Below are 26,757 nucleotides of genomic sequence, written 5' to 3' on the forward strand. Positions count from 1 at the left end.
AGAAAGCACAAACTTACATAAATTGCATTGCTTTAGAGGATGTAGCACCAACTCCCCCCGAAGAGACAGATTAAGTTTAGGGGTGTACAGAAATACGGCTTCGACTAAGTATTTGGCCGAATTACAGCCAAAAATGAGATCTTCGGCCGAATACTTACTAAATGTTCACTCTAAAACAAATAGTTTCCCCTACAAAATACATTAAGTACTGCTTTGACTGCCTGGAAACATTTAGGCATGTCCTGTTAATCCTTTAAAAGGATCATTAAACAAATGCTGCTGTCACTTTATTTGATTGAGCAGGGGTGTGAAAGTGCAAACAAAGTCTCAACTCTTCACGTGCTGAACATAGAGACTTTAATCTGTGACCTGAAGAAAACCTTCAATATTTTTAATGTGCAATGAGATGTCTCTGGTCTCCCTGTATTTCAGTTGAAAACCATTGAGCAGAAATAATAGTTTACAAAGTCGCTATTGGAAAATTGCATTTTCTTTAGGGCACATTTATTTGCGGATTATCTGTGTGCGTAATCCGAAAGTTGCAGGTTCCAGTCAACCAATTCCTTCCAAGTTATATAATTAAGTGGATTAATAAAACTGATGTGGACATACAGGAAATTCTAGACATTGGGCCTCATCACGAGTTTGGCGGTAACCCTTAAATGCGGCGGTCACGCTACTACTGCAGTATTTAAGGGTCTGCCAAATCACGGGTTTGGCCGGATTTACCCCCAGCTCAGAGCTTTGGGTAAATCCGCCACAAATTTGCCGATTTTCTGCACTATTACCATGCGTTAATACCGCCGACGGTAGTAGCGCCGGAAATTCCTCATTGGGTCCAATGGGGAATGGAGAATTATCGTTCTGCCAAACCCGTGATCCGGTGCTAATAGCGCCAGGGGGTTTGATGGTAACACTAATAGCCCCGGCGTTATTACTGTCGGGATACTGGCCAACTCATGATGAAGCCCAATTAGTAAAATGGCTCAGACGGAAGTCTGCTTGCAGCAAAAAACTTTATTCAGCCTGCACACTAAGGTTATGGAGCAAGTAAGATGTCTCAGTGGAAAATGTTCCTAGGTTACAATTCCTGCCCTCTGTCTCATGTTGCCAAAATTAGTCCCTTTAAACTGGGCAAAATTGATATATGTTACTACAGAATGTGGCTATTGTTAGGCAAAGTGTGCATGCAGTACCCTCTGGAACCACTACACACAACTATGACTACATGTGTAAGCAAAACCAACCTTTGGTATAAGTCTGTACCACACAGTTTTTGGTAGCGATATGAGCAGCCAGGCCTATCTCAAGAGGGAATGTGAGCTTGTAGGGGTGTTACACCGAGGTCTACAATCACAAGTATTCAGATAGACACTTATAATCAAGGTTTCTTGGTAACACACTTCTTAATTTATTACACAGTCAGTTAGAAAACATTCACTAAAAGGAGGCAATCAATATCGCACACAAATATACTACAGTACTTCACACTATCAGGTTCTGAGGCATTTAAACTACTTTAAAGGAGGCGCAAAATGGCATTCAGAGCATTTGAAGTAGGAGCAAAAAGGCATAAGATAATAAAACGAATATTTCAGTTACTCTTAAACAGTGCAAATAGTTCGCGTTCACCAGAGGAGTTATTTCAATACAGTAGTTAGGCCAAAGTCAATGGACTAGAGTCTTGGTAAACGGTTCTGGTAGTTAAACGAAAAAGTCTTTGCCACGGTTCTCGGAAGTAGTTCATAGAAGAAAGGTTCATATGTCGGGTCACGAGCTGACTAGGCCTGCCATTTGCCAAAGTTTCACGCACTTTCGCAGTGAAAGGTAAGTTCTCTCGGTCGGGTTTTCTCAGTACCTTCTAATGAAGAAAAAGATGCAGCTTGAGACTTCTGTTCCTGGCAGTTCCTGCAGATCTCGCTGTTCCTGAGCTTCAGTTGTGGGGACAAGAGGGAGGATGTCCGGGGACTCCTGCAATGCACGGGGACTGGTCACAAAGCTGGCAAACTGGCAAATCTTTGATTCCGGTAGCTGTCTTCAAGCACACAAACTAGTGTCCTTTGTGCTGGTTATTCCGTTTCTTGCAGCAGTTTGAGGAAAATACAACCAGCTCTCAGAATGGTGTCCAGGTGGCTTACGAGTTGTTGGTCCCACCAACTCAAAGGGAGAAGCCGTCCTTGAAGGGCTTCTCTGTCGAGATGAACTTGGCGATTTGGACCTGCAGCAGGGCTTCACCGGGCAAACCAACGGTCCAGGAGTTGCAGCAGCCGTCCTCTTCCAGCTCGTCTTTGGTTCTTTCGTTCCAATGGTTGACTCTGCCTTGCAAGCCAAGAGATTCGCTTTTTCATCCAGTTATCTCCCATTCATCCAGCCTAGCTGTCACTTACCCAGCAGGGTGGCTGACAGCCAGCCAGCCAATCACAACAGAGTAAATTTGGGTCTCCTAGGAGACTAAGCACAGGCTCGGGCACCTCCCTCACTTCCTGGCCACCCCAGAAACTCGGGCGCTCCTGAAGCCCGCCAAAGGCGGATGAACAAAGAGACCAAACCTGGTTTGGCACGCAGACAAAAACTCTATAAGGACCTTTCCACAAAGAAATGGCGAAAAAAAGAAGACTGGGACCTGTTTTAACAAAGGGGGCTCAGACGCCATCTTGAAAAACATGCCTCCCATGATTTAAATTACCGGAGCTGCGAACAGTTCGCGATCGGGAAAAATCGTGGTAGTTTCTTTGTAAAACCACTGCCACCAACCATTTTAAGAGGAAAGGGTAGCATTTGACTGCTACATGAGTATCTAGACACGGGGGGATACCAAGTAAGCCCTGCAGCATTATATTGTAAGATAGGGTGTGCTGGGTCTAGGAATTTAAAAGACTAGTGAAGTCAATTTCACTTTACTTACTCTGGGAAACAGTAGTTTATTCCAGAGAAGGTAGTTAAACCTGAGGGTGCAGTGTAACACAATTGCAAAAGAGGATGCCTATGGAGTTTGTTAGAATCCATAACCAAGAAAACAGAGAGGTAAAACACATATCAAAATACATCAGCGAGTGGGGAAAAAGGGTCACACTCTCTCCAGGTAAAAAAAATCAAGACCTCAAAATCCAGCAAAGTTGCTGGGGGTCTCTAAGGAGAAGGAAATTGGCATATTTTTTAGAATTCTCCCTAACACTCATCACCCAGATTAAGGGACAGGAGGATTTCATCCACAGTTTATGAATCTCCTTACTCCAGTCGGTCATACTTTCTGGAGAGACCATCAGCATTTTGGTGATTACACTCTGACCTGTGTTCAATGGTAAAATCAAACCCCTGTAGGCTGATTGACCATCTTAATAATTTAGGATGTTCCACCTTCATCTGCATTAACCATCTCAAGGGTTGGTGGTCTGTTTGAATTACAAAAGTAGATCCATACAAGTATGTTCTAAACTTCTTCAGAGACCACGCAATGGCAAAACACTCACGTTCTATGGTTGCCCACCTTGTCTCAGGTTCCTTCAGCTTCCTGCTGATAAAGCAGATTTGTGTTCTGTGCCTTTCTCATCCAGCTGACCCAGAACTGCACCTATACCTGTATTGGAAGCATCTGTCTGCACAATGTAGACTTGTCTGTAGTCAGGAGCTCTTAAGACTGAAGCTTGACAAATGACTTTCTCATGTCTTTCAAATGCCTTAGTGCACTCCTCATTCCACCTGACCTTCTTGGGGAATTTGGTTGAGGAGATCACATTTAAGGGGGAAGCTATGATCCCATAGTTCTCTATGAAGTTCTTATAATAACCAGTGAGACCTAAAAAGGCTCTCACTTGGGCTTGAGTAGTAGGGGTGGCCCATTCTTGTACACCTTGTACTTTGCTAGGCAATGGCCTTATTTCACCTCCTCCTACCTCATGTCCAAGGTAGACCACTTTGCTCTGACTAATTTTACATTTACTTGCCTTTATGGTTAGATGGGCCTGCTCAAGAGCCTGTAATACATATCCTAGGTGGTCAATCTGGTCTTTTCAAGTAGGGCTGAACACTGCAATGTCATCCAAGTATGCCATGCAGAAGTCGTCCATCCCATTCAGAACTTGATTAACCATCCTTTGGAATGTAGCAGGTGCATTTTTTTAATCCAAAAGGCATAGCCTTAAACTGGTTAGAGGCCTGTGTGGGTCGCAAATGCAGTTTTCTCCTTGGCATGGTCTGCAGAGCTATTTTCCAATAGCCTGATGTTAGGTCAAATGTACTGAGATACCTGGCTGAACCAGGTTTGTCCACCAGCTCATCTGTCCTAGCTAAAGGATGGGCATCAGTATTTGTGACTGCTTTAAGGGCTCTATAGTGCACACAGAATATCAACTCCTTGGATCCTGTCTTTGGTACTAGTACAACTGGACTAGACCATGGACTTTTAGATGGCTCTATTACCCCCGAGATCAAGCATCTTGTTGACCTCTTCCTTTATGTGGGTTCTTACATGGTGTGACATTCTGTAACCTCTGTTTTTAACAGGTAAACAGTCCCCAATGAGAATCTCATGCTGGCCCCAAGTGGTCAAGCCTGGTGATAGTGAAAACACAGGGGCAAACTGATTTAACAGAGATTTGCACTCCTTCTGTTGTACCAGTGTCAGATTAGAAGAGAGATTCAAATTGTGGGTGGGGGTTTGCAGTCCTTTCAGGACAACCAACCTCCCACTTTGAACTGGATTCTCGCAGTCAGGCTGGAAGACAAAGGGCTGCAGAGTTTTGGACTCCTCCCCCACTTCCTGCCTTCACAGACACTCTGGAGCCTGGGCAGGGAATCCACTGGATTCCCGCAGAAGAAAAAATGGTCTCAAAAGATTTTCCCACCCTGGAGGTCCGGGGAAGTCACAAGAAAGGACAAGGATCACTGAAATGGTGAAAAAAGAGGATTGGGGCCATTTTGGTAAAATGAGCACCCATGGCATGGGTGCCTTTATTGGGGCTGTGCAAACTGCACGCGGTAAAGGTGCACCAAATTAGTAAAAAGGTTCACTGCCACTAGCCATTAAAGGTAAGCTTTCCCTGTAACATAAATGTTACAGTTAAAAGGAGAACCTATCTCCCCAGCACTCCACATAAGGTGGGAGTGTGCTGGTATCACCTAATAAAATGTAAAAAGGGATCCAAAGATCTGTTCTACCTTTGGGAACTGTAGTTCTCACAAGGTTAGCAAGATAAAGTTAAAAGGGAAGCCTCAAGGGCAACCCAGCAACAATAGGCCGTATGTGCCAAAAATTGTCAGAGGATAAAATTAAAAAGACACTTTGGAGAGTCTGAAAAATAACACCTGTTAAAAAGTGTAAAAGACTGTGGGCCTCATTACGACCCTGGCGGAGAACCATGGTGCAATTTGCACCATGGTCCATGGCGCTAAGCTGCCAACTCCGCCATGGTGGTTGGCGGACTTACCGCCCCATGCCGACCTTGGCGGGGCGGTAAGTCCCCAATCCCCCTTTTACCCTTCCCCATTCCCATTCTTGCCCCATAGGGTATAATGGGAGTGGGGAAGGTGTTAATTACGCCACCGTAAATTAGGGTGGCGTAATTAACAACAAGGTCCCTTAGCGCCATGGATTTTACCGCCTGCAAAAAGCAGGCGTAAAAATCACCATGGCGCTACGGGAACTCGTAGTCAGGCGGAAAGGTACGCCATGCACTACGCCGTCGTAAAACCCTCTCCGCCAGGGTCGTAATGAGGGTCTGTGTGTGGAAAATGGTTCCCACTCACTGAGGTATAAAGAAAAGTAAAGCAACATGTTCTGGGGTTGACACAGGTCAGGAAGATGTATTGTTGCTATGGAAATCTTACCTAACAAGCTCCACTCTTAGTCTGAGGCTGTACCACCTGAGAATGTTGTAGCATGGACAGAGCAGCCATGCTTATCTTAGAAGGGGGAGAGGGCTGTAGCTTGTTACAAAGAAATTGTAGCGTACAAATCGTCCACAGAAACACTATGTATTGTAAACCTAAATGGTTTATTTAAATACACGTAGGCCCAGTTAAATCTTGGGGAAATAAGTACTATACCATAGTATATAAATACAATTATAAAAACCAACTCAATACTTAAGGGATAAACCTAAAGTATAACCTTATTAGCCATCAGCAGTTCAAGGTGTGGCAAACCTACTACTACATTCAGAATGCAATCCGATATTCTTGGGGAGTAAAATCAGGTTAGATATACTTTTAGAATACAGTCAGTAATTCAAGGTTACACCGCCAGTAATTCAAGGGCAGTAGACCATGTCAGTGCTGCAGTGACAAGCCATTAAGAAGTCACTTAATAAACCAACCCTGTTAAAAGTATACTCTTGCAACATTACATATTAGAACTCAGTTCAGAGTGAGTAAAACAACTTGTATACTTTCTGGAGAGACCTTTAAGCTACTTGATGTTAAGTATGAACATACAAGAACGATTTCTGAATGCACTCAGCAATTCAAGAAACGTAAACCCCAATTACACTAAGAAAGACTCAATGGATTTCAAGGTAAGGAATGGAACTCATTGACTATTTTAGAAATGGTCTAAGCAGATTCGGGGGAGGCAAAATTCAGTGTTACAAATTTAGGATAGCAGCAGCTGTTCGAGGGAAGTAAGGAACTCTTTGTTTAGAGGGGCTTCAAGCAGCTCAAAGGCAAGTATTAACTCAAGGACTGTTTTAGGTCTGCATAAAGCAGACCAGGGAGAGTAACATATGGTACACTTTAGGAAGGACACAATGTAATACAACGGAGGTTAACCCCATTCGTAAACTTTTACACAAATTAAGCAATGATAAAACGGTATCAACACTTATTACTTTTCAGAAGGGGGAAACAACATTCAAAGTAAAGCAACGTGTATACTTTTTAGAGGGCACACTGCATCTCAAAGGTAAGAATAACACTTTGTAACTTCTTTCACAGAGATGCAGTTACTACACATTCTTTTAGCAAGTAAGTACATTTACACTTGTTATACTTTTCAAGACAGAAGCCTTTTCTTATCCAGTCCTTCCCTAGTCTATTGTATGCGTTATCTTGGAGGCAGACGTGGGACCCTACTGGCCAGCTGTAGGCAGGTTAACATAGGTGTTGTTTGCAGGAAAGTCATAGTTCCATAGGAGATCTTCTTGAACAAGTAAGTATTCACTTTCAGAATTAAAGTGTTCAGGGACTTCTGAGAAGGCGCCCTATTTGTGTTCCGGCAATAGGCCTGGGCAAGTGGTATGGGCAAACTCCCAACCACACGACTCGCCCACTCAGTTTCACAGGATGCGCATCAGACCTAAGGTAAGTAATGCCCAAGCCCACATAGTAGATGCAGCAGCACAGGACCCGGTGTTAGGCAAGATTGTGTGCAGTACCCTTTGGGAGATTACAGCAACCTTGCCGTCCTGGTAATAGGCAACGCAACCTTTTGATACAAGTCTGTACTACACAGGTTGGTAGTGTGGCTGAGCAGCCAGGCTTATCTCAAGAGGGGTCAAGAGGGAGCTGTAAAGTTGTAACAGAGTTTCAAAGTGACAGTTATTCAAATAAACACTTACACTCAAGGTTTCTTGATTAACCAATTATTAATTTATTTAACAGTCGGTTATATAAGCCATCTTCAAAAGGGAGCAAAGCATGTAACACTTATAATATACTTCAAAACACACTGTTTCTCTAAATTAGATGATACCCATTGGGGATGGCACACACACTTCCGACACCCTCATGTGACTTAAATAGCTAGCACACTCTGGACATTGCTTTATCATTGGTAAATTTAGAGCAATACTGCGTTTGGGTGTATACTTAATCCTTTTCTGGAGGAAAGGCAAAAAGCACAAAATCGGAGGTAGAAGAGTCTCTCGGGGAGCCAGGGGAGCCAATGTTAGTTGAGCAAAGTCTAGGGGAGCTGAAGGTCTTCTTGCAGGTAAGTAAACGTCTTGCACAATGTTTTTAGAAAGGTTTGTAGAGATAAGATTTACTTGAAGGGCCACAAGCTGGGAGGCTTGTGAAGGGCAAAGCTGCAAGCAACTCTGCAATGGCAACCAAAACAAGACTCAACTGAGAACAAGCAAGGCTACACAACAAGAGGTTGTTGGGCAAAATTTGTATGCATACCATTTGGGACCACTACACACAACTAGGACTACAGGTGTAAGCAAAACCAACCGTTGGTATAAGTCTGTACTACAGTTTTTGGTAGAAGAGCTGAGCAGCCAGGCTTATCCCAAGAGGGGAATGTGAGCAGTAATGATCTTACAAAGAGGTCTACAATCACAGGTGTTCAAATAAACTCTTGCACTCAATGTTTCTTTGTTAAACACTTATTAATTTAACTGTCAGTTATAAAACCTTCATAAGAAGGAGGCAATATAATCACACACAAATATACTTCAGTACTGTACACTCTTAAGTTTCGGAGGCATTCTGAATACTTTGAAGGAGGAGCAAAAAGGCATAGGTTATCAGAACATAAAAAGAATACAATTATTTCTTAGACAGTGCAGATATTTTGAGTTCACCAGAAGAGTCAATTCAATAGGCTAGGCCATAGTCAATGGATTAAAGTCTTGGATGGGATAAAGCTGTTCTGGTAAGTAAACAGAAAAGTCTCTGCCAAAGTTCTCAGAAGTAGTTTAAAAAGAAGAATCATATGTTGGGTCACAAGCTGATTAGGCCTGCTAGTTGCAAAAGTTTCAAGTACTTTCACCGCAAGAGGTAAGTACTCTCTCATTTCACAGGACCTTACAAATGAAGAAAAAGATGCAGCTGAATACTTCTGTTCCTAGCAGTTCCTGGGCCTCAGTCGTGGGGACAAGAGGGAGGACGTCGGGGAGGGGGGGAGGGGGGGAGACTCCTGCACTGCACTGGGACAGTCAAAGGCTGGCACTTGGCAAACTTCAATTTCGGTACCTGAGAGTAAAGCACACAAACTGGTGTCCCTCTCCCTGGTTATACGGTTTCCTGCAGTACTCTGAGGAAATTCAACCAGCTCCGAGATGAGGTGTCCAGGTGGCTTATTGTGGAGTTGATTGGTCCCACCAACTCAAAGGGAGAAGTCGTCCTTGAAGGGGCTTCTCTCTCGAGATGAACTTGGCAATTCGGGCCTGCAGCAGAGCTTCACCGGGCAAACCAACGGTCCAGGAGTTGCAGCAGCCGTCCTCTTCCAGCTCTTCTTCTGTTCCATTAGTCGACTCTGCTTTCCATTCCAAGAGACTCGCCTTTTAAACAGTTCTCTCCCTTTCATAGCAGCCTATCTGTCACTCACCCAGCAGGGTGGCTGTCCTTGCCTGACAGTCAGCCAGCCAATCAAGCCAGAGTGCATTTGGTTCTCCTAGGAGACTAAGCACAGAGAGTTTCGGGCACCTCCCGCACTTTCTGCCCACCCCAGACACTCAGGCGCCAGAGGCGGTCTTCAGTCCTGAAGCCCAACAAAGGGACCAAACCTGGCTTGGCGCCAGAGACACACTAGAAGGACCTTTACAAAAAGAAACGCCGAAAAAAGACAAAGGGGCTTAAGGCGCCATCTTGAAAAACATGGCTCCCGTGATTTTTAGCTACCGGTGTTGCGGTCGGGAAAAATCATGGTAGTTTGTTGTAAAACCACTGCCACCAGCCTTTTCAAAAGGGAAGGGTAGCATTTGACTGCTACATGAGTATTTAGACACAGAGGATATTATGTAACCACTCCAGCACTCCATTGTAAGGTGGTGTGTGCTGGGTCTAGGAATTTGGAAAGACTAGTAAAGTCAATTTCACTTTACATTCTCTGGGAAACAGTAGTTTAGCCCACAGAAGGTATTTAAACCTTTGGGGAAAGCCTGAAAAGATTCACTGTGCCACTGCACTGAGGGTGCTGTGTGACACAAATGAAAAGATGATGCCTATGTAGTTGGTTAGACTCCATAACCAAAGAAAACACAAGAGTAAAACACACATCAAAATACATGACAGAGTGGGAAAAAGGCTTGCACACTCTCCAGGTTAAAAAAATTAAGTCCTCAAAATCCAGCAAGTTGCTTGTGGTCTCCAAGGTGAAGGGAATTGGCACATTTATGAGAATTCTCCCTAACAACCTGGTCCCTGGATTCTTGGTCTGGAGCCAAAATAACTGGACACTGGATAGGAACTTTCCGCAGCAGGAATCAGAGGAGGCTTCCAGCAAAGGTTTCTTCACGGATTCTCACGGCTCTGTGGATTTGGCGCCTTTTTACAGCAGCCAGATGAAGAATGAATATCGCTGGTTAGATTCTCTTCACTCTCTCGGTTCTGCACTCTGTTGAGGGGACTTCAGGGATTGGAATGGTGTATCTTGAGAGCCGGGAAGAGGCCACCGAGTTTGGGACTGATTTGGACTTCCGGAAGACCATGCACCACACAATGGCTCGAGATCCGAGAATATTTGGGTATTGCAGCCCAGCAAGGTTGCAGCACGTCGTGGGATGGCTCAATATGCAGGTCTGATTGAGACTAGTGGATCTCACCAGCCTCTGGTCAGGAGTCGTCACATTCGGGAGCCCCAGGTCGATTGGAAGTAAGGCTTACAGCCGGCTCTCCGGTCACTGGAAATCGCTACGACCATCCTTTCTCAAGCTTCCTCTTTGTTTTCAGCTCCAGTGGTCGACTTGTCAGCAGCTTCCAGGTTCGGAGTATTTATCATGAACTACAGCACAACATCTGCAATCTCTCCCTGCAGTTTACAGAAAGGGGTGGTCTGGCTGTCCAATCAGGGTAGCCAACCCCACATTGAGAGTGGGTTCTGTTCAGGCAAGGTGAAAGACAAAGGGGTGCTTCTGAGACCCTCTGGAGCCTAGATGGGGAATACAAAGGATTCCCGCTATAGAGAAAAGGTGCACAGAGGTCAATCCCACCTAGAATGCCAGAGGAAGACCTCGGAAACAAAAAGCATACTTAAAAATGGAGAAAAAGAAGGAACCCAACATTCTAGCAGAATGGTGGCCTTTGTGTGCATTCACGAGGCTGAATTAACAACCTGCAAGTAAAAATTACTATAAGTCATAAAGGTGAAACCATTGCCACCAGCCATACAAGTAAACTTTCAATTTTAACAAACATGTTACCAGATAAGTAACCAACACTCCACATAAGGTTGCTTACTATCAGTGTGCTATCTCACTACAAAATGGGAAGGGGATGAAAATCCCTCTTTATTACTTGGGAACAGTAGTTCACCCAAGTACATGAAAGAGAAATTAACAGGGGAGCTCCAAAGGGGCAACCCAGCTTATGCCCAAAAGTAATAGGAAACTATAACTCCAGCCAAACACTATGGAGAGACATATAAAGATCACCCATAAAAACAGGAAAAGACTAGGCGAGAGGGGAAAAAGATTCCCACTCGCCTAGGGACAAGGCAAAAAATTCTGGGGTTGACACAGGTCAGGAAGATATAAAAATCTTACCCAACAGGCAGCCACAGTGACTCCTACAATGAGGATTTATGAATGTGGAAAATTAGCTTGTATTGGCGTTCATTGTGATGGTGCTACATGTTTGTATGCATTTTCATTGTTTGTATGATTATATTGTTTTATTAACATTGGTGGATATTACACATGGAAATGTATTACCTATGACGGAGAAGACGATAAGTGATGCATGTGGTTACATTGGTATTGATAAGGTTATGCAAAAGACAATTGTGAATGTATTAGCAGTGCCAACCGTGATTCAGAAGGAATCTTGTTGGCATAAATAAAATTGTGATGAACAATGGATGGATTTCTATTTGCATTTGTGGGCGTGGTGAAAACTAGGAAAGTGGCTGCATTACCACTTTTTATGATTTGGAGCAGTTAGGTTGGTTATCCCAATAGAATTTACTGAAGGAGACGGTGGCAACTTCATTTCATTGGTTGAACTGGTGATGAGTAGGACCTCCATTAGTAGGAATGATGTATGATAAGTTGCAGTACTGTTGGTGGAGTTGATTATGATGTTTTTATTTGCATTTGTAGAAGTGACTGAGATGGTAGAAACATTTGCGGATATGATGGTAGTTTGATCACTGTGCATGATGTTGAACATCTTTGTTTTCATTGGTGGAAATGATGATGAATCTGATTGTTTGGATTTGAGAGAATTGTTGAAGTCAGTTTTGGATCATGAAAGTGCAATTCTTGCATTGCTAGTGACCGTCTTGTAAGTGTTTTCGTTGTGCACGTGGGTTGTATTGGCACTAGTTGTACTAAGGGAATATCTTTGCTATATGGAATTTCGTGTTTGGGATTTTATATGACCAATTCAATGTGGCTAAAGTATACAAATGCTGGTAGGAACGCAGACTAATCTACATTGGAATTGATGGGCTTTTTTTTTATTGCGTTCTCCATCGTACGTCTTGCAAACCTTCTGCCAAGAAGTCTCCTGGAATATGGATAAGGCCTTGCTGATGTAATCAAGTGGCTTACAACCAACATTGTTAGTTGTAATTTGCCTAATCGTCCTTGCAATGACCAACAAGGTTGGATGGTTGGCGATACCTTGCCTATTTGTTTGCTATTTTTAAGCAAAACCTCGACACTGCCCATATATTTTTTTGCCATATCATTTTGAAGGAATGATTTTCTAGTCCTGTAAAGCTGTCTGAGTGTCTCAGCAATGTGCTTGATGCCTGCGTGCTTAGGAGTTTTGCAAATAAATAAATGTTTCTTCCGGGTCAGCAAGTAATGTGTCCTCCTTTGCTTTTCAGGACTAGCTCGGGCGAAATCCATTCCCACCAAAACCTATTCCAATGAAGTGGTGACGCTGTGGTACCGTCCCCCAGACATCCTGCTGGGTTCCACAGAGTACTCTACCCAAATTGACATGTGGTGAGTGCTAATGTTTTGGGACATGTGGGAGGAGCTAAGGCCTATAAGCATGAAACCACATCAAATGAGCCGGTCCATCCATTTGCATAAAGGTTTAAATGTGTGCATGTGGATTACGTTTGGTGGTAAGCACTGCTTTAGAATTAGTATTGCATGGTAAGTACATTTAAAGAAGGGTGGCAGGAATATTTGTACTATATTAACCGGTTTGAAAGTAGCACATGCAAACGAAGCCCGTGGGAAGCGTGAAGGAGATATTTGTAGATGTTACGATGGATTTCTCTTGGCCCTGTGCTCGGTTAGTGAGAGGCACCACCCCACAGCTAGATAGCAGACTTTCCGTTTAGCTGCCTGTTCTCAGCTATTGCTAGTAGTGGCCGACCAGTCAAGCTCAATTCATAGAAGGGGAGATGGGTGGGCCAAGATACAATTTAACACTTAGAGCATGAAATAAGGGAATGCCCACACGTGGATGATCCTACAGTAATTCTTGATCTTCAGTTAAGGTGATGAAAATGATGTGCAGGCTACAGGCAAGTACGTGTTTAGAAATTATTCTCTGCGTTCAGTGTCATGACTCTAGCAATGATGGTCACAGGCAATGTCTACAGTCAAACTGGCCCTTTCGGTGCCACGGTTGGCTAGTTGTACTGGGGTGCTGGGTAGTGGGCACTTGGAGAATTCTCCCCTTGATATTTTGTATTTTCAAATGTATCTTTGTGCTCAAAATGACTTCTGTAGAAGTCCTCCTGCTACTAAACCTCGTTTTTTCACACATTGAGTATGTGGTCTTGGGTCGTGCTTCTTAAGCACCCCATTTGTGTCCAACAATAGGGAGATCACCCTACATTGGTTTTAGGCAGTAGGCTAGGGACCGCTAATAGTTAGTTTTGGCTTCACCAGGGGTACAAGAAGATTTTCCTCATTGGTAGCCCAATATACCTTTTTATAGTAGCCATAGGCGCTACTTATGTGTTTTTTTTTTTTAAGCCATACTCTACCAGTTTTGTTTGAGGGCTTCCTTTGTTCAGAGAAACCATGAGGCTGGCCAAAAATGGTTGTTCTGCCAACGTGAGCTCCTTCTTATTACAAGAGGACAGTGTTCATAGTGGTTTGAAATGGTTTTGACTAGTTTCTGGCCTTGTGCAGGCCACAACAAGGGGGGTTCTGGGAGTTTCTCTACTACCGGCCTATATCCCGGCTTAGAGTCTCAACCAGAGTCTTTAGCTTACCATCCTTTCACAGAAGAGAAATTTCCACTACACATCAGTCTTTGTCCTGCCCAAGGGCAGTCCAGCACTGAAATGCCTGGCAATTCTCTTCTGGACAAGAGTACCAACAGCAACCCCAGACAAGTGTTTCGGACTGGTTGAGTGAGGTGGAGCTGTGCCTCTCTAAGAACAGTGAGCAAGGGTTCCAAGTTTCCCGGAACTCGCTGTGCTTAGTCTCATTGGTTACAGGAATGCACCCAAAGGTGACTGGCTGGCTGTCCTTGGAGGACAGACATCCTGCTGTGTGAGTGACAGCTAGGGTGCGATTGAATAGTAAAAACCTGCATAAAAGGCGAGGTCTCTTGGAGAGGGGGCAGAGCCGACCACTGGACGAAGGAACCGAAGAAGAAACGAAGATAAGCTTGCTGCATCCACCTGGACCGTTGGTTTGCACAGTGAAGCCCTGCTGCATTGCTGACCTCCAAATTCCGTATAGACTAGAGCAGCCCAGAACAGATGACTTCCCGGTTGGTGGGACCACCTGACCCCCAAGACGAACTTAGCTAGACTTCTTTGCTGCTGCTGGAACTGAGTGCCAGGGGTCAGGAACACCAGGAACGCATGCATCATGTTTAAGCTGGACCCGAAGTCCAGGAAGATCCTGAGGACCCTCCCGAAGCAGCGTGACCCAAGCCTGAGCTACCTCAACAGAGTGCTGGACCCCAGTAGCAAGGGGAGCCCACAAGGTGTCCATGAACCGCAGTGGTGCTATTTGCTGGTAGCTGAAAACGCGAAGTGCCGCTGATCTAAAGTAAGCCCTTTGCCACTGCCAACCTTCAAACTGCAGTGCAGGAGTCCTCCAGATGTACTCGCTTTTGCCCCCAGGACTGAGACCCAGGAACCCCGGAATTGCAGGACTGCAACCAGAACAGGAGCCAGCTAGATCCTTTTCTTCAGACCTAAAGTACTGTCTTATCTAGGGGTACTTGCCTCTTGTTGCCTGTAGCTTGTTCGCTCGCTCGCTCTCACCAGAGACTTGTAGTAGCTGCCTTTTGCAGAGTTGCTTGCAGCTCTGCTTTTCACATGCCTCCTTGCTTGTGGCCCAACAGTGATTCTCTTCTACAAAATCTCTATTTAACATTGTGTAAGACTTTTGTGCTATCCTCAAGAAATGCCTCGGCTCCCCTATACTTTGTTCAATTGACATCGCCTGTCCTGGCTCTCTGCAGATTCTTCTGACCCTTTGACTTTGTGTTTATCTGTCCCCCATAGGTGGTATATAAGATACTTGTATTGCTGGGAAAGTGGTAGCCTATATTTCATTCAGGGATCGCAAAGTACTCACCTGTTCAGTGAACTTGTTAACCTTTGTTTCCTTCCCTAAACTTTTTCTGCAACCTCAGTATTGCATTAAGTGTTAAAGCGATGTATCAATGTCCAGTGTCCTAGCAATTGAAGTCAGTCCTGGGTGTAGGAATTCTGTGTGTGGCATCCCAAAAGGGTATCTACTTACTTAACTGGGAACTGGGGAAGTGTATTTTTGAAGTGTATTTTATTGTTGCATATTGCCCTTTCTAAAGAAGGCTTATTTTAAAACTGACTGTTAAATTAATAAATAATTGTTTTACTAGAAAATCTGGAGTATACGTGTCATTTGAATACTGGTCATTGTGGATCTCTGTTGAATCACTACAGCTCACAATTACCCCCCTTGAGATAAGTCTGGATGCTCAGTCACTCCACCAACTTGTGTAGTACAGACCTATGCCAATAGTTGGGTATCTATTGCGAAGAGGGTGAAAGCGAACCCCAACTTACAGGGGCGCCCCTTAAATACAGGGGAGCCACAATCACCAAAAAGTAAATGCACCCCTCTAGGGAATTAAAAGCCATCAGTCTATCTTGCAAGTGATAACAAGACTTTAATCATTACAGATCATGAGGATTGGGGAAATGGCAGAGGACTCTGTCATTTCAGACCAGCATTCTGTCGTCCTTAGCTGGCTCCCAGATCCTGAAGACTGGTTCTGGGCCTGCGGCTTAAATACTCTTGACTTGGTCAGTGGATACCAGCAGAGCTCCTTCAAAACTGTTGTTCTTGCCATACAAGCGATCCTGCAGAGTCTCCAGTGTTGCATGGCCAGGTTCCGTTTGGGACAAGCTACATAACCTTATGCTGCATATGCAGGAATACCTTGTCGCTTTTGTTTAGCATAATTTACTGTGTTATAAACATTCGTACATAAACACATCTCCCTGCCATTTTCTCAACAATTACTCAACATAATTATATTTGATGTAGTCCAGTAATTCCTACAGAAAAACCTGTTTTCCCATAGTATTCCGTTGTGCCTTGAATCTTTTTTAGTCTCCATTGGCTTGTGATTGACAGGAACAGCTGCTCAGTCACTTTTGTGCTTTCTATCAGCCTGCCTGTAATCTATATATTTAGCACAGCCTGACTTTACTGTGTGCTTTGAGCACAGCTAACTTACAATGTAACAGTTGTACAAATTAATTCAACTAATAATTAGGATTGAAATATAAGATGCAAATAACTATCTTTATTTAGTGACTGGCCACGCCTCTGTGTGATTATTTCTGCGTGAAAAAAGCTTTCCCAGTGCTATAGTGCTTAGAAATCTTGCCTAATTGTAAGGCACTTGAGGGGTGCAGGAAGGTGCTAGCTCCTACCCAACAAGGACAAGGCTGGTGTAGTCTCCCACAGGGTTACTACATACAATGTTGCATAACAGATTGGTGGGCTGATAGAAGCCAGTCTCAGTGAGTGAAGGTACATGTATGGGAACCCCTATTTTTAAACTCTGTCCTGCCCAAGATTATCAGGTAAGCAGGTTAGCATACCTGCTGATTAACGTTGTCACTGAAAAACCATTGTATGGTTTTTAGAACCAGCCTGGCCTTGCAGGTGGGACTGGTATCTTTTGGCTGTGCTCCAGTTTACATTTCTATGCGCTGGCCATTTTCCCTGGGTTCTCATCCTGCTGCACCTCATTTTCCTGGCCCTTTAACACATTTTACCCCAATTTGCTAGGGTATCTGTCCTTGGTTTTGAAAGCTATTGGGGCCAGCAAGGGTTCAGGGAACCCAACATCCCATCACATTTGCTTCTTTGGCCCGTCCTGTGTCGCAATCCCTGTTCTGCTGCAGGGACCCTTTTCACTGGTGTGCCATCCATGTTTGGCTTCTAGCCATTGGTGTCTACCATGTGCAGGTTCCTCTGTAGTTCTGGAGCCATCTCGGTCACTGATTCCACTTCTGGATAGTGGGTCCCACTCCTGTAAAGGATGATTGTTATACTTTTGGGGTGCCGGGTTTGTTGTTGGCCCCTGGCTTTAGCCCCTGGGTGATCAGATCCTTAGTTTCACCCTGTAAAAAGAAGTGTTCACTTACTCGGTTGGAACTGGAAGTATTTTCAGGAACAAACATTAAGTTCTTACCTCTGGGCACTGGGTTGGTGGGTTATTCAAGATGCTCCTGTTATGGGATTGTTAGGGAGAATTCTCAAAAATGTGCTAATTCCCTTCACCTTGGAGACTCCGAGCAACTTGCTGGATTTTGAGGACTTGATTTTTTTAACCTGGAGAGAGTGTGAGCCTTTTTCCCACTCTATCTCCCAGAGCGGTAGAGTGAAATTGACTCTACCTAGCATTGTACTTGCTAGACCCAGCACGCCCTATCTTACAATAGAGTGCTAGAGAGGTTACTTGGAATACCCTGTGTCTAAATGCTCATGTAACATCTTTTATGTTGCCCTTTACTCAATTGACTGGCTGGTGGCAGTGGTTTCGTTTTGAACTACCAAGGTTTGCATTTACCGCGACCGTTCGCGGACCCGGTAACGTTAACCGCGGGAGCCATCTTTTTCAAAATGGTGTCTATCCATCGTTGTAAAAATGGTGCCCGGTCTTCTTTTTTCACCAGGTCTTTGTGAAAAGGTCCTAGAGTTTTTCTCTGCGCACCAAACCAGGTTTGGTCTTTGTTTAATTCGTCTTTGGCAGGGTTTCTGAGAGAAACCCGCCTCTGGCTCCAGGGTGTTTGGGGTTGGCAGGATGTGAGGGAGGTGCCCGAAACTCACTATGCTTAGCCTCCTAGGAGACCCAAATGCACTCTGCGGTGATTGGCTGGCTGGCTGGCTGGCTGGCTGACTGGCAAGGACAGCCACCCTGCTGGGTGAGTGGCAGCTAGGCTGGAATGAATGGGAGAGAACTGAATAAAAGGCTAGTCTTTTGGCTTGGAAGGCAGTCGACCACTGGACGAAGGAACCGAAGAAGAGCTTGACACCTGCTGCAACTCCTGGACCGTTGGTTTGCCCGGTGAAGCCCTGCTGCAGTGACTACTTGCCAAGTTTTCATCGACAGAGAAGCCCCTGCAAGGACGTCTTCTCCCTTTTGAGTTGGTGGGACCAATCAACTCCAAAGTAAGCCACCTGGACACCCATCTCGGAACTGGTTGAATTTCCTCAGAGTTGTGCAGGAAACCGTATAGCCAGGGAGAGGGACACCAGATTGTGTGCGTTACTTTTAAGCTGGCGTAAAGCTTTTGGAAGATCCTCCAGACTCCCACGAAACAGGACTGACTAAGTCTGAGCCCCCTCAGCAGAGGGCAGGACCCCAGAAGCAAGGACGGTCCACTTTGGCAGCCAGGAACCGTGCTTATTGCTATTTGTTGTACCGCAAGGAGCTGAAACGCGAAACAGCCACTGAAAGTAAAGTTTGCCGGTTGCCAGTTTTGACAGTGCGAGTGCAGTGCAGGAGTCCCCGGACGTCCTCCCTTTTTCCCCACGACTGAGGCCCTGGAACAGCGAGATCTGCAGAGCTGCACAGGAACAGAAGTCATTAGCTGCATCTTTTATTCTTTACCAAGGTACTGTAAAAGAAGTCTAAGAGAACTTACCTCTTACTGTAGAAGCGCTTGTAACTTCCACAACTCACAAGTCTAATCGGCATGTGGCCCTACATTTGATTCTTCTTTTCATCAAAGACTCCTAAGAACTTGTGCAAAGACTTTTCCATTACTTACCAGAAGTGCTTTATCCTATCCAATACTTTTGCCCATTGACTTTGGATTAGCCCATTGTATTGAATGACTCTTCTAGTGAACTCTAAAAGTATCTGGACTGCTTTGGAATATGTGTGGTATCTTGTGTTCTAATAACTTTTGCCTTTTACCAACTTTTAAAGAGTATTCTGAATGCCAAAAGTAGAGTATTAATGCCCCCAGCACCCTTGTTACTGAAGTCACCTGTGGGTGTAGGTTGTCTGTGGGCCATCCCAAAAGGGCCTTGTCTGATTCAGAAACTCAGTGTACAGTATTGAAATATATTTGTGTTACTATTCTATTGCTCCCTTCTGAAGGCGGCTTTATAACTGACGGATAAATTAATAATTGTTTATGCAAGAAACCTTGAGTGTAAGAGTTTATTTGACTACCTGTAACTATGAATCTTTGTAACTCAACTACAGCTCACATTTCCTCTCTTGAGATAAGCCTGGCTGCTCAACACGCTACCAGAACTGTGTAGTAAAAGCTTATACCAAAGGTTGGGTTGCCTATACCTGTAGTCATAGTTGTTTGTAGTGTTCCCAGAGGGTACTGGACTCAAACATTGCCCCCCCCCCTCCCAGCTCTCCACATAAGATGGGGTGTACTGGGCCTACATAGGAAAGGTTAGGTAAAGCCAATTTAACTTCACTACTCTTAGGAACAGTAGTTTTCCCAAGAGAATGTATTTAAACCTTAGGAGAAATCCAAAGGACTGCTCTGTGACACTGCAGGCAATCTGAGTTACCCTCAATGTTCTTTGCCCTGCCATCTTCCAGTCCAGTATCTTTCCTAGTTCCAAGTTCCACACTTATTTGCAGGTCTCCTGCCTTTATTAAGTTGTGTCCATTTTGTCAGAGTGCCAAATAAAGAAACGATTTTCCTATGCTATATATCATAAACTCTCAAGTGCCCAAAAATATTCCCTTCTCTCTGTGGTCGTAGATGAAAGTATATTTCTTTAATCCTCCTCCACCAACTACGCAAGTCTTTCCCCTCAAGATTACACTCTTCTTTGGTTCTGGTCTCCCCATGGGATGATTCCTTACTTGCTCTATAGGGCCCTCATGGCTCCCTTGGTTCTCTTGTTCCCAGTTTCTCACTTTATTTGCAGGGGTATGGGTTTTCCCATCAATAGATCTTTTTCTTGGTTTTTGTGTGCAGCTTTGAGCCATTTGGCTGATTTCAAGGCTCTGGTTTATAGGACTCTTTAACCCCTCTGGTTATGTATCCCTCTTATGTCTCCCTCTCTGGACCTGGTTGTCACTGGTAGGGAATCGAGCCCCTTTATTTCTTCTCCCGTTCTCATGGTCTTGTTGCTGTGCCCCCTACTGCTGTGAGCACCCTGTGTACCTTTTCTGTAGCGGGTGCTGCTCTTAACGAGGTGGCTTTGACCCGTTGACACCTCTCCTTAGTGCAAGCTGTAGTGTTTCTTTGCTGCTATGTTGCTCTCTCCCTCTACATTTGGTTTGTGCAAGTGGGGGACTTGTTCCTCTCTCGCTCGCTGGGTTTGGCATTGTTTGCTGAGTTCCAGGCCCACCACGTCCTCTGTGTGGTCACACCTTCCCTCTGGGCCGGCTCTGCTCGGCCTCGCTGACTCCGCACAGCCCTGTGCCTTGTCGCCTGCGCTTCTTTAGCTCCCGGTTTCTCTCCAGCTCATGATCTGGACCTCCTTCCTGGTCCTTCTCTGTGCCATAGCATGCTCAGCAGCATGGCTCTGCCTCCAAATGACACTGTCGGAGGCTCGCCTCTGCGTATCGCTTCTCCTCTTCCATTCAAAGTGGAAAGTCCTTTTTATTCTTGTAACAAATACAAAAAGGGTGCGTTTAACTGTCAGTCCCATTGCGAGGCGAGTATTGACTTGAGCCAACCTGTCAAATACATTTTCTACATTATTTCGAGTTCCTCTGCTGGCAGTCGGATCCACTTCTGGTATTCCCATATATGCCGTCTCAGTTGTAGCAAGCTGCCTACTGAAATGTGAGTAATTCCCAGTGAGGTCCCGCTTTCCCAAACCCCTAAGGAGGGTCCCCCCGCCCTGCGCTTCCCTCTATTCACCCCCCTCGCCCCAGGAAGAAGGGACAAAATCTCCAGATTCGTCACATACACCATAGATGTGGATTTTAATGCAACCAACCCCTGGAAGGACCAGATGAGCCCCTATAGAAGAGCTTGTCCAGTTTAGGTGCTAGGAGCCCCTGGGGATGTGGGTAAAGACCCAGTGGTAAAAACGGTTGAGAACTGCCTACAAATGGTCTTGACCATGGTGAGCCCAGAGCAAGTATTGTGAATAGCCCACCGCCCCAGGGCCCAGAAGTATATACTCATGGGCTTGGTTTGTGGAAAGTATGTTCCAGGAATGTTTAAATAACCCAGTAAGTGCAATGCTTCTCTTCCAGATTCAATTTACAGGATGCAATATCCCGGGGACTTAAAAGCCAGGCCAACGACGACCCCAACAATGGGCAAGAACCACAAATGGCCTTGCTTGAAATACGCTCCTAAAGCCAAAAGCAAAAGCAGTAATTTGGAAGACTGAAAAGGAGAGAGAAACGGGCAAAGAAAGTTCCAGCACATCCAAAGGAGGACGGTCCAACCACAGAGAACAGGCCCACTGTAAAGACTACAGTTAAGGTGACCCAAGAGCCTGTAAAGCAGATGAGGTGGGATGTTGGCGTCTCAAACCCTTCTAGACAGCAGTGACCAGCACCAAGGCAGGACGACCATAGCAGCAAAGCAGGAAGCTGCTGGGAAAACGGGGAGAGGGTACCAGCATGAAAGGCCTGGGCTATCACATGAGTGGAGCCAGCAGCAGGACACAGTTGTGCCCAGGAAGGATGACCAACAGCCAAAGAACCCAACCAGAAATCAACCCAGGACACAGGGCTCGAATAGTATGGTTAGGGTTTCCTGTTTTAGGGGTTTATTTTCTTTTTTTTTTTTTTTTTTACTTCTGGGGTGTTTTTCCCGTGTTTTCAAAAATTTGTGGGGTCTGTTTATCAGTGTTTTCCCGTTTGCCCCTTTCAAAAAATTGCAGACAACTGTTTTTCCAGGTGTTAAAACAAATGTTCTTTTATTGCTTCATTGCGTGCATATGTAGGAGCTGTATTTCCTTACACACTGTCGTGTAACCAAGTATGCCTTCTTCTGTAACCAGCTTTGACTCTATATTTAACAGTGCCACGATGCCTCCGGGCTGCTGCGCGGTATATAAATATTAATAAATAACATTGTTATATGTTAGCTCGTACACGCGGGGATGGGGCTGATGTGTGCATTTCATTTTTCAAAGGCAGAGAGGTAATGGAAGCCTTTCTTAAAACTAGCAGGCTTAAAGTTGGGCTGTCTTTGTGCAAATACATTTTTCTGCAAGAACACGGTTAAACTTTACGCCACCAGTTTCAAGAAAGGCTTTTGTCAGTGCCTAACAAAAAGCAAGTGCGGACGTCCCGCCCATTAAGTCATAATTCAAGGAAGAGGTGAGGGGGGATGGGCAGTGAAGCACAGTTAGCCCAATGGTGGTGTGCGCCTGCACCTCGATGTGTATATACACATGGAAAAGGTATCTCTGGCCACTCGTAATGAAATGCAAGTCCAGCACATTTCAAAGGCACAAGAACATTTCATGTGCAGCTCTTACAGCCCCTCCAACTGTGCAACTCATCCGGTCCTTGCATGTGCACCTCTCCCTCTCCATGCATGTGCAGCTCTTACTCTCCAACTGTGCAGCCCATCCAGTCCTTGCATGTGCACCTCTCCTTGCATGGCTGCTCTTGCAGCCCATCTTAACTGTGCATCTCATCCAGTCCTTGCATGGGAACCTGTCACTCTCCTTGCATGTGCAACTCTTACAGCCCCACTAACCATGCAGCTCATCCAGTCATTGCATGTGCCTCTCTCCCTCTCCTTGCATGTGCAACACTTACAGCCCCACTAACCATGTAGATCACCCATTCCTTTCATATGCAGCTCTCCCAAATCTAGCATGTGGGGCTCTCCCAGTCCTTGCATGTGCAGCTACCCCAATTCTAGCATACCAGGGTTTCCCAGTCCAGAACCACAAATTGTGCAGCTCTCCCTCTCCTTGCATGTGCAGCTCGAACAGCCCTTGTAACTGTGCCCTTGCATTCATCCATAAGTGAATGGCAAATGCAGTGGCCACCTGCCTCAGGTGTGTGGGACTGAGGTGGAGTAAGATGCATAATTATCTAAGAGATGACTTTGGTCTGAGGGGTTCGGAGGTTCTTATGCTCCAAGATGGCCCCAGATTCTGATCCCGACTGTTCCACGTAATCACAGGCTCAAGGAAAGAGCAAAGAGGAAGGAGTCCTTCAGGGTTGCACTGAATTATGGAGGGCAAAACAAGGGCCCTCTTTTCTCCTCATTGTCCTGGAGCCAGCTGATCCTCATCCAGGGCTGGCTTGAGAGTGGACGCATTTTGAGGGTGCCATGTCGATCAGGACAGGAAATATTGGGTGTCCACTGAATGAAACTCAGTGTGCAACGGGCGATGCACCCCCTCCCATGCACAATACAAACCCCAAAGCACATGCGCCTGATGTTAAAGGGAACATCCAGTGCAGTGCACTGAAAGTGCAAGTTTCAAAGTGTTCCTACACCTTTATTTTAAAACGAAACCGTTCCGGAACGGTTTCTTTTTAAAATAAAAGTATAGGAGCTGTAAAATCTATTTAAAAGAAGAATAGGAACACCGCTCCCGACCGCTCCCGCCCACTTCGACCACCCAAAACCTGGCAGCAGAGCAATAAATGGTAGAGATCATTAACAAGTAGAACAGGTAACCCTTGTGTGACTCTGCAGGTTGTCTTCTAGCCCAGGGATGGAAACCTTGCCAGTGTCACTTTTCAACCCCATGAAAAGGAGGCAAACCTTTTCTCAGAACACTCATCTACTTTGGCTGAGGAAGTGGGTGGCCTACTATCTCAAATGAAAAGGCACAACTGTTAGTAGGAATGCAGGTATTGAAGGGGCATTAGCTGTTGGCTGATCGCGCAGGGCCTTATTTATTTGGACAATGTTTTTCAGGTCCGTTTACCCGATTCATTTATTTATTTCCGCGTTGGTCGGGACCAACATTGCAGAAATAAATAAATTAATTGGATCCACGAACCCGACAAACATTGTCCAAATAAACAAGGCCATGGCTGAGGCATGTAACTGCCTCTGGCTATGGCATGCCACTTACACACCTGCAGAGAGGCAAAGCTGCCTACAGTGCACGCCCCCTCCCCACTGAACCTCCCCTCCCATTACAACGCTGGCACAAAACCATTCATTGAGACTAATGGCCCATCATTGGCAGTTTACAGCCAGCATTGTGATGGGAGGGTCTGGTATTAGCTGCAGGGGGAACTGAAGTGCCCTTATTGTTGTGCTAATGAAGAAATAAGCGCAACAATAAGGGGACTAATTGACAGAGGGGAAAAAAAGCAGTTGGCAAAAATGCACTCAATTCACCATTTGGCCACAAGGTGGCAATGGTGCATAATCACTTAAAGCATTAAATACAACTCTTTCATAGAGCTGCCAGTTTAGTTCACTGGCAACACTTCTGTCTTGAATACAAGACATCACAGCTTCAAATCCGGCTCCCTGCACACAGTAAATAAGTATGATTTAGTGAATTACTGGGGTTTATCCGTCCACCAGTAATAAATAAATATGAACAGGGTCTAGATATTGGGGAAAATCGGTAATTCCCGAAAACCGGACTCCCCAAGTATGGTCAAACCTAGTCCTAAAAATGCATCAACAGGGAGAAGGAAACAGCAGAAAAAGGTAATTAAACTTGCTTCTCGGTTAGGCAGTCAGCCAATCTGGTGGCCCCTAAACCCACCACTAAAGCCAGGACGTTGTATTTCCTGCCCAAGGTTACCATTTCAGGCCTCCCTTGTGGTTCCCCTGAACAATGGAAACCCTTAAACAAAATGGGTTAGAGAAGAAATTTGGTATCCCAATGGCTACCAAAAAGGTACATTGGGCTACAAATGCAGTTAATCTGCTTGCACCTCCGGTGAAGGTGAAACTAAAACTAAGAGCTGCCCAGACTATACTATCAACCCAATGTAAGGTGATAAAATCACTCTAGGGGACAAATGGGGTGCTTAACAAGCCCCCTGGGTCTGGGAGTCCTGTTGGAGATCAAGGGCCATATACTCGGAGTGAAAAAGTTGCAATTGCAGGGGGATTTCAGTAGGGGTCTGCCTGGCTTCCAAAATAAGGAAAAAGTAAACCTTTAAGGGGGTGCAAAAAAGGGCCTGCAGAATTGCCATAAATGAAATTCTATCTTAACTGGCAACAAATCCATTTGCCTAGTTACAGCAATTAAAAAGCATCAGGCAGTCCTTTTGCTCCTATGCAGGGAACAAATGGCTGCCATTGGGGTAAAATCGCTACACTGAATGCTGCTTTGTAAAGAGCTTCCCCCCGCCTGTGACATAGGGCAGCTGCCTGGATGGGGAAAAACGCACTACGATGCTCTCTTGGAGTATTCCTCAGCCCTTTTCTATCCCTACCACAACAGCACACTGGAGTGAAGCTTTGGAGGTCAGGTCATAGAAGAAGCCAGCAAACATACCAGGGGACACACTCCAGTTAGGAAAAAGGGCTTTTCTTTTCCAACATTGGAGCATTGATGAATAAGTGCCCTATCTTAAGACAACAAGGGATTGGACAGTTCCCTTTAAAATAAGGGACTACGCATATAGCGTGCAGCACGTTGATCAAAATACCATATTATCCACAAATGATGATGGATATAAATATCACTAGGACAGAACCCAAAGGCCCAGGGAATCCTACGCAAAGCATTGCTAACCACCTAATGCTGAGTGTTACCCACTTTATACTGCCAAAGCTCTGTAAAATATTTAACATATTTTTCTTTTCACTCGCCACAACTTGACACAATTACATTGTCCATTTCATTGTAAATCCTTCTTCGCAAAATATTTTTTTTTCCCTTCCAAGCAAAATTGGAAAACTGATGTGGAGGGGATAGGAGGTTACACATTCGAGGCAGGCCGCATTTTCCAGTTTGTGGAAAAATAAATTGTGAGTTGATCAGAAGGTGTTGCAGAGGAGTCGGGGACGAGGGGAAAGGGTTGAGAGTGAGGGAAGTTGGAGAACAGCCTTTGCCCTCACTAATGGCAAGGGAGCATGGGCGTAATTCTGGGGGGAGGGGGTTTGTCCCCCCCAACTTATGTGTTAGGCCTTTTTGTCCCCCCCCCCCTCCCCACCCTCCCCATCTTTTGGCAGGAGGGCCAGGGGCGGCATTGCATTGTGACCGCCGGGTGTGCTGGATTCAATTTTATTTAGCAATTAGTGAGCCATAGAGAGTTCACAGGGCAATCTCAATGACTGTAAAACATCAGCCTGTGACGTGTGCACATCACCCACACTGTGTGCAAATGCACCGCCAGCGCTAGTCCGTTTGGGGAGTTAGGCTATATTGTTGATTGTGGGGCCTCCCATCGGTTTTAAGTCACACAACCAGTACCTGCACTGTTTGCAATTTCTGGAACGCACTGAAGAAAAAAGTCTGTTTTAAAAACTCGAAATGTTAAGCGAAAAAAAAAATTGTGACAAAACTGATTGCATATTACAGGTCTATTTTTTTCTTTTAAGAATAA

The 26,757-nt window shown here is 45.1% G+C and overlaps 1 protein-coding gene across 5 annotated transcripts in view; it reads left to right on the forward strand.

Annotated features, from left to right (window-relative positions):
• Positions 1-26,757, forward strand: part of LOC138569439 (cyclin-dependent kinase 16-like) — a 381,119-nt gene that overhangs the window by 211,365 nt on the left and 142,997 nt on the right. For all 5 annotated transcript variants that reach the window (XM_069647411.1, XM_069647410.1, XM_069647413.1 and 2 more), the window contains one exon: positions 12,710-12,830. In XM_069647411.1, coding sequence (XP_069503512.1) covers positions 12,710-12,830 — 121 coding nt within the window. The remainder of the gene's footprint in view (positions 1-12,709; positions 12,831-26,757) is intronic.

The sequence above is a fragment of the Ambystoma mexicanum genome, chromosome 2q (genome assembly GCF_040938575.1).
Source record: "Ambystoma mexicanum isolate Mex_15411 chromosome 2q, UKY_AmexF1_1, whole genome shotgun sequence".
In the NCBI taxonomy this organism is placed as follows: Eukaryota; Metazoa; Chordata; class Amphibia; order Caudata; family Ambystomatidae; genus Ambystoma; species Ambystoma mexicanum.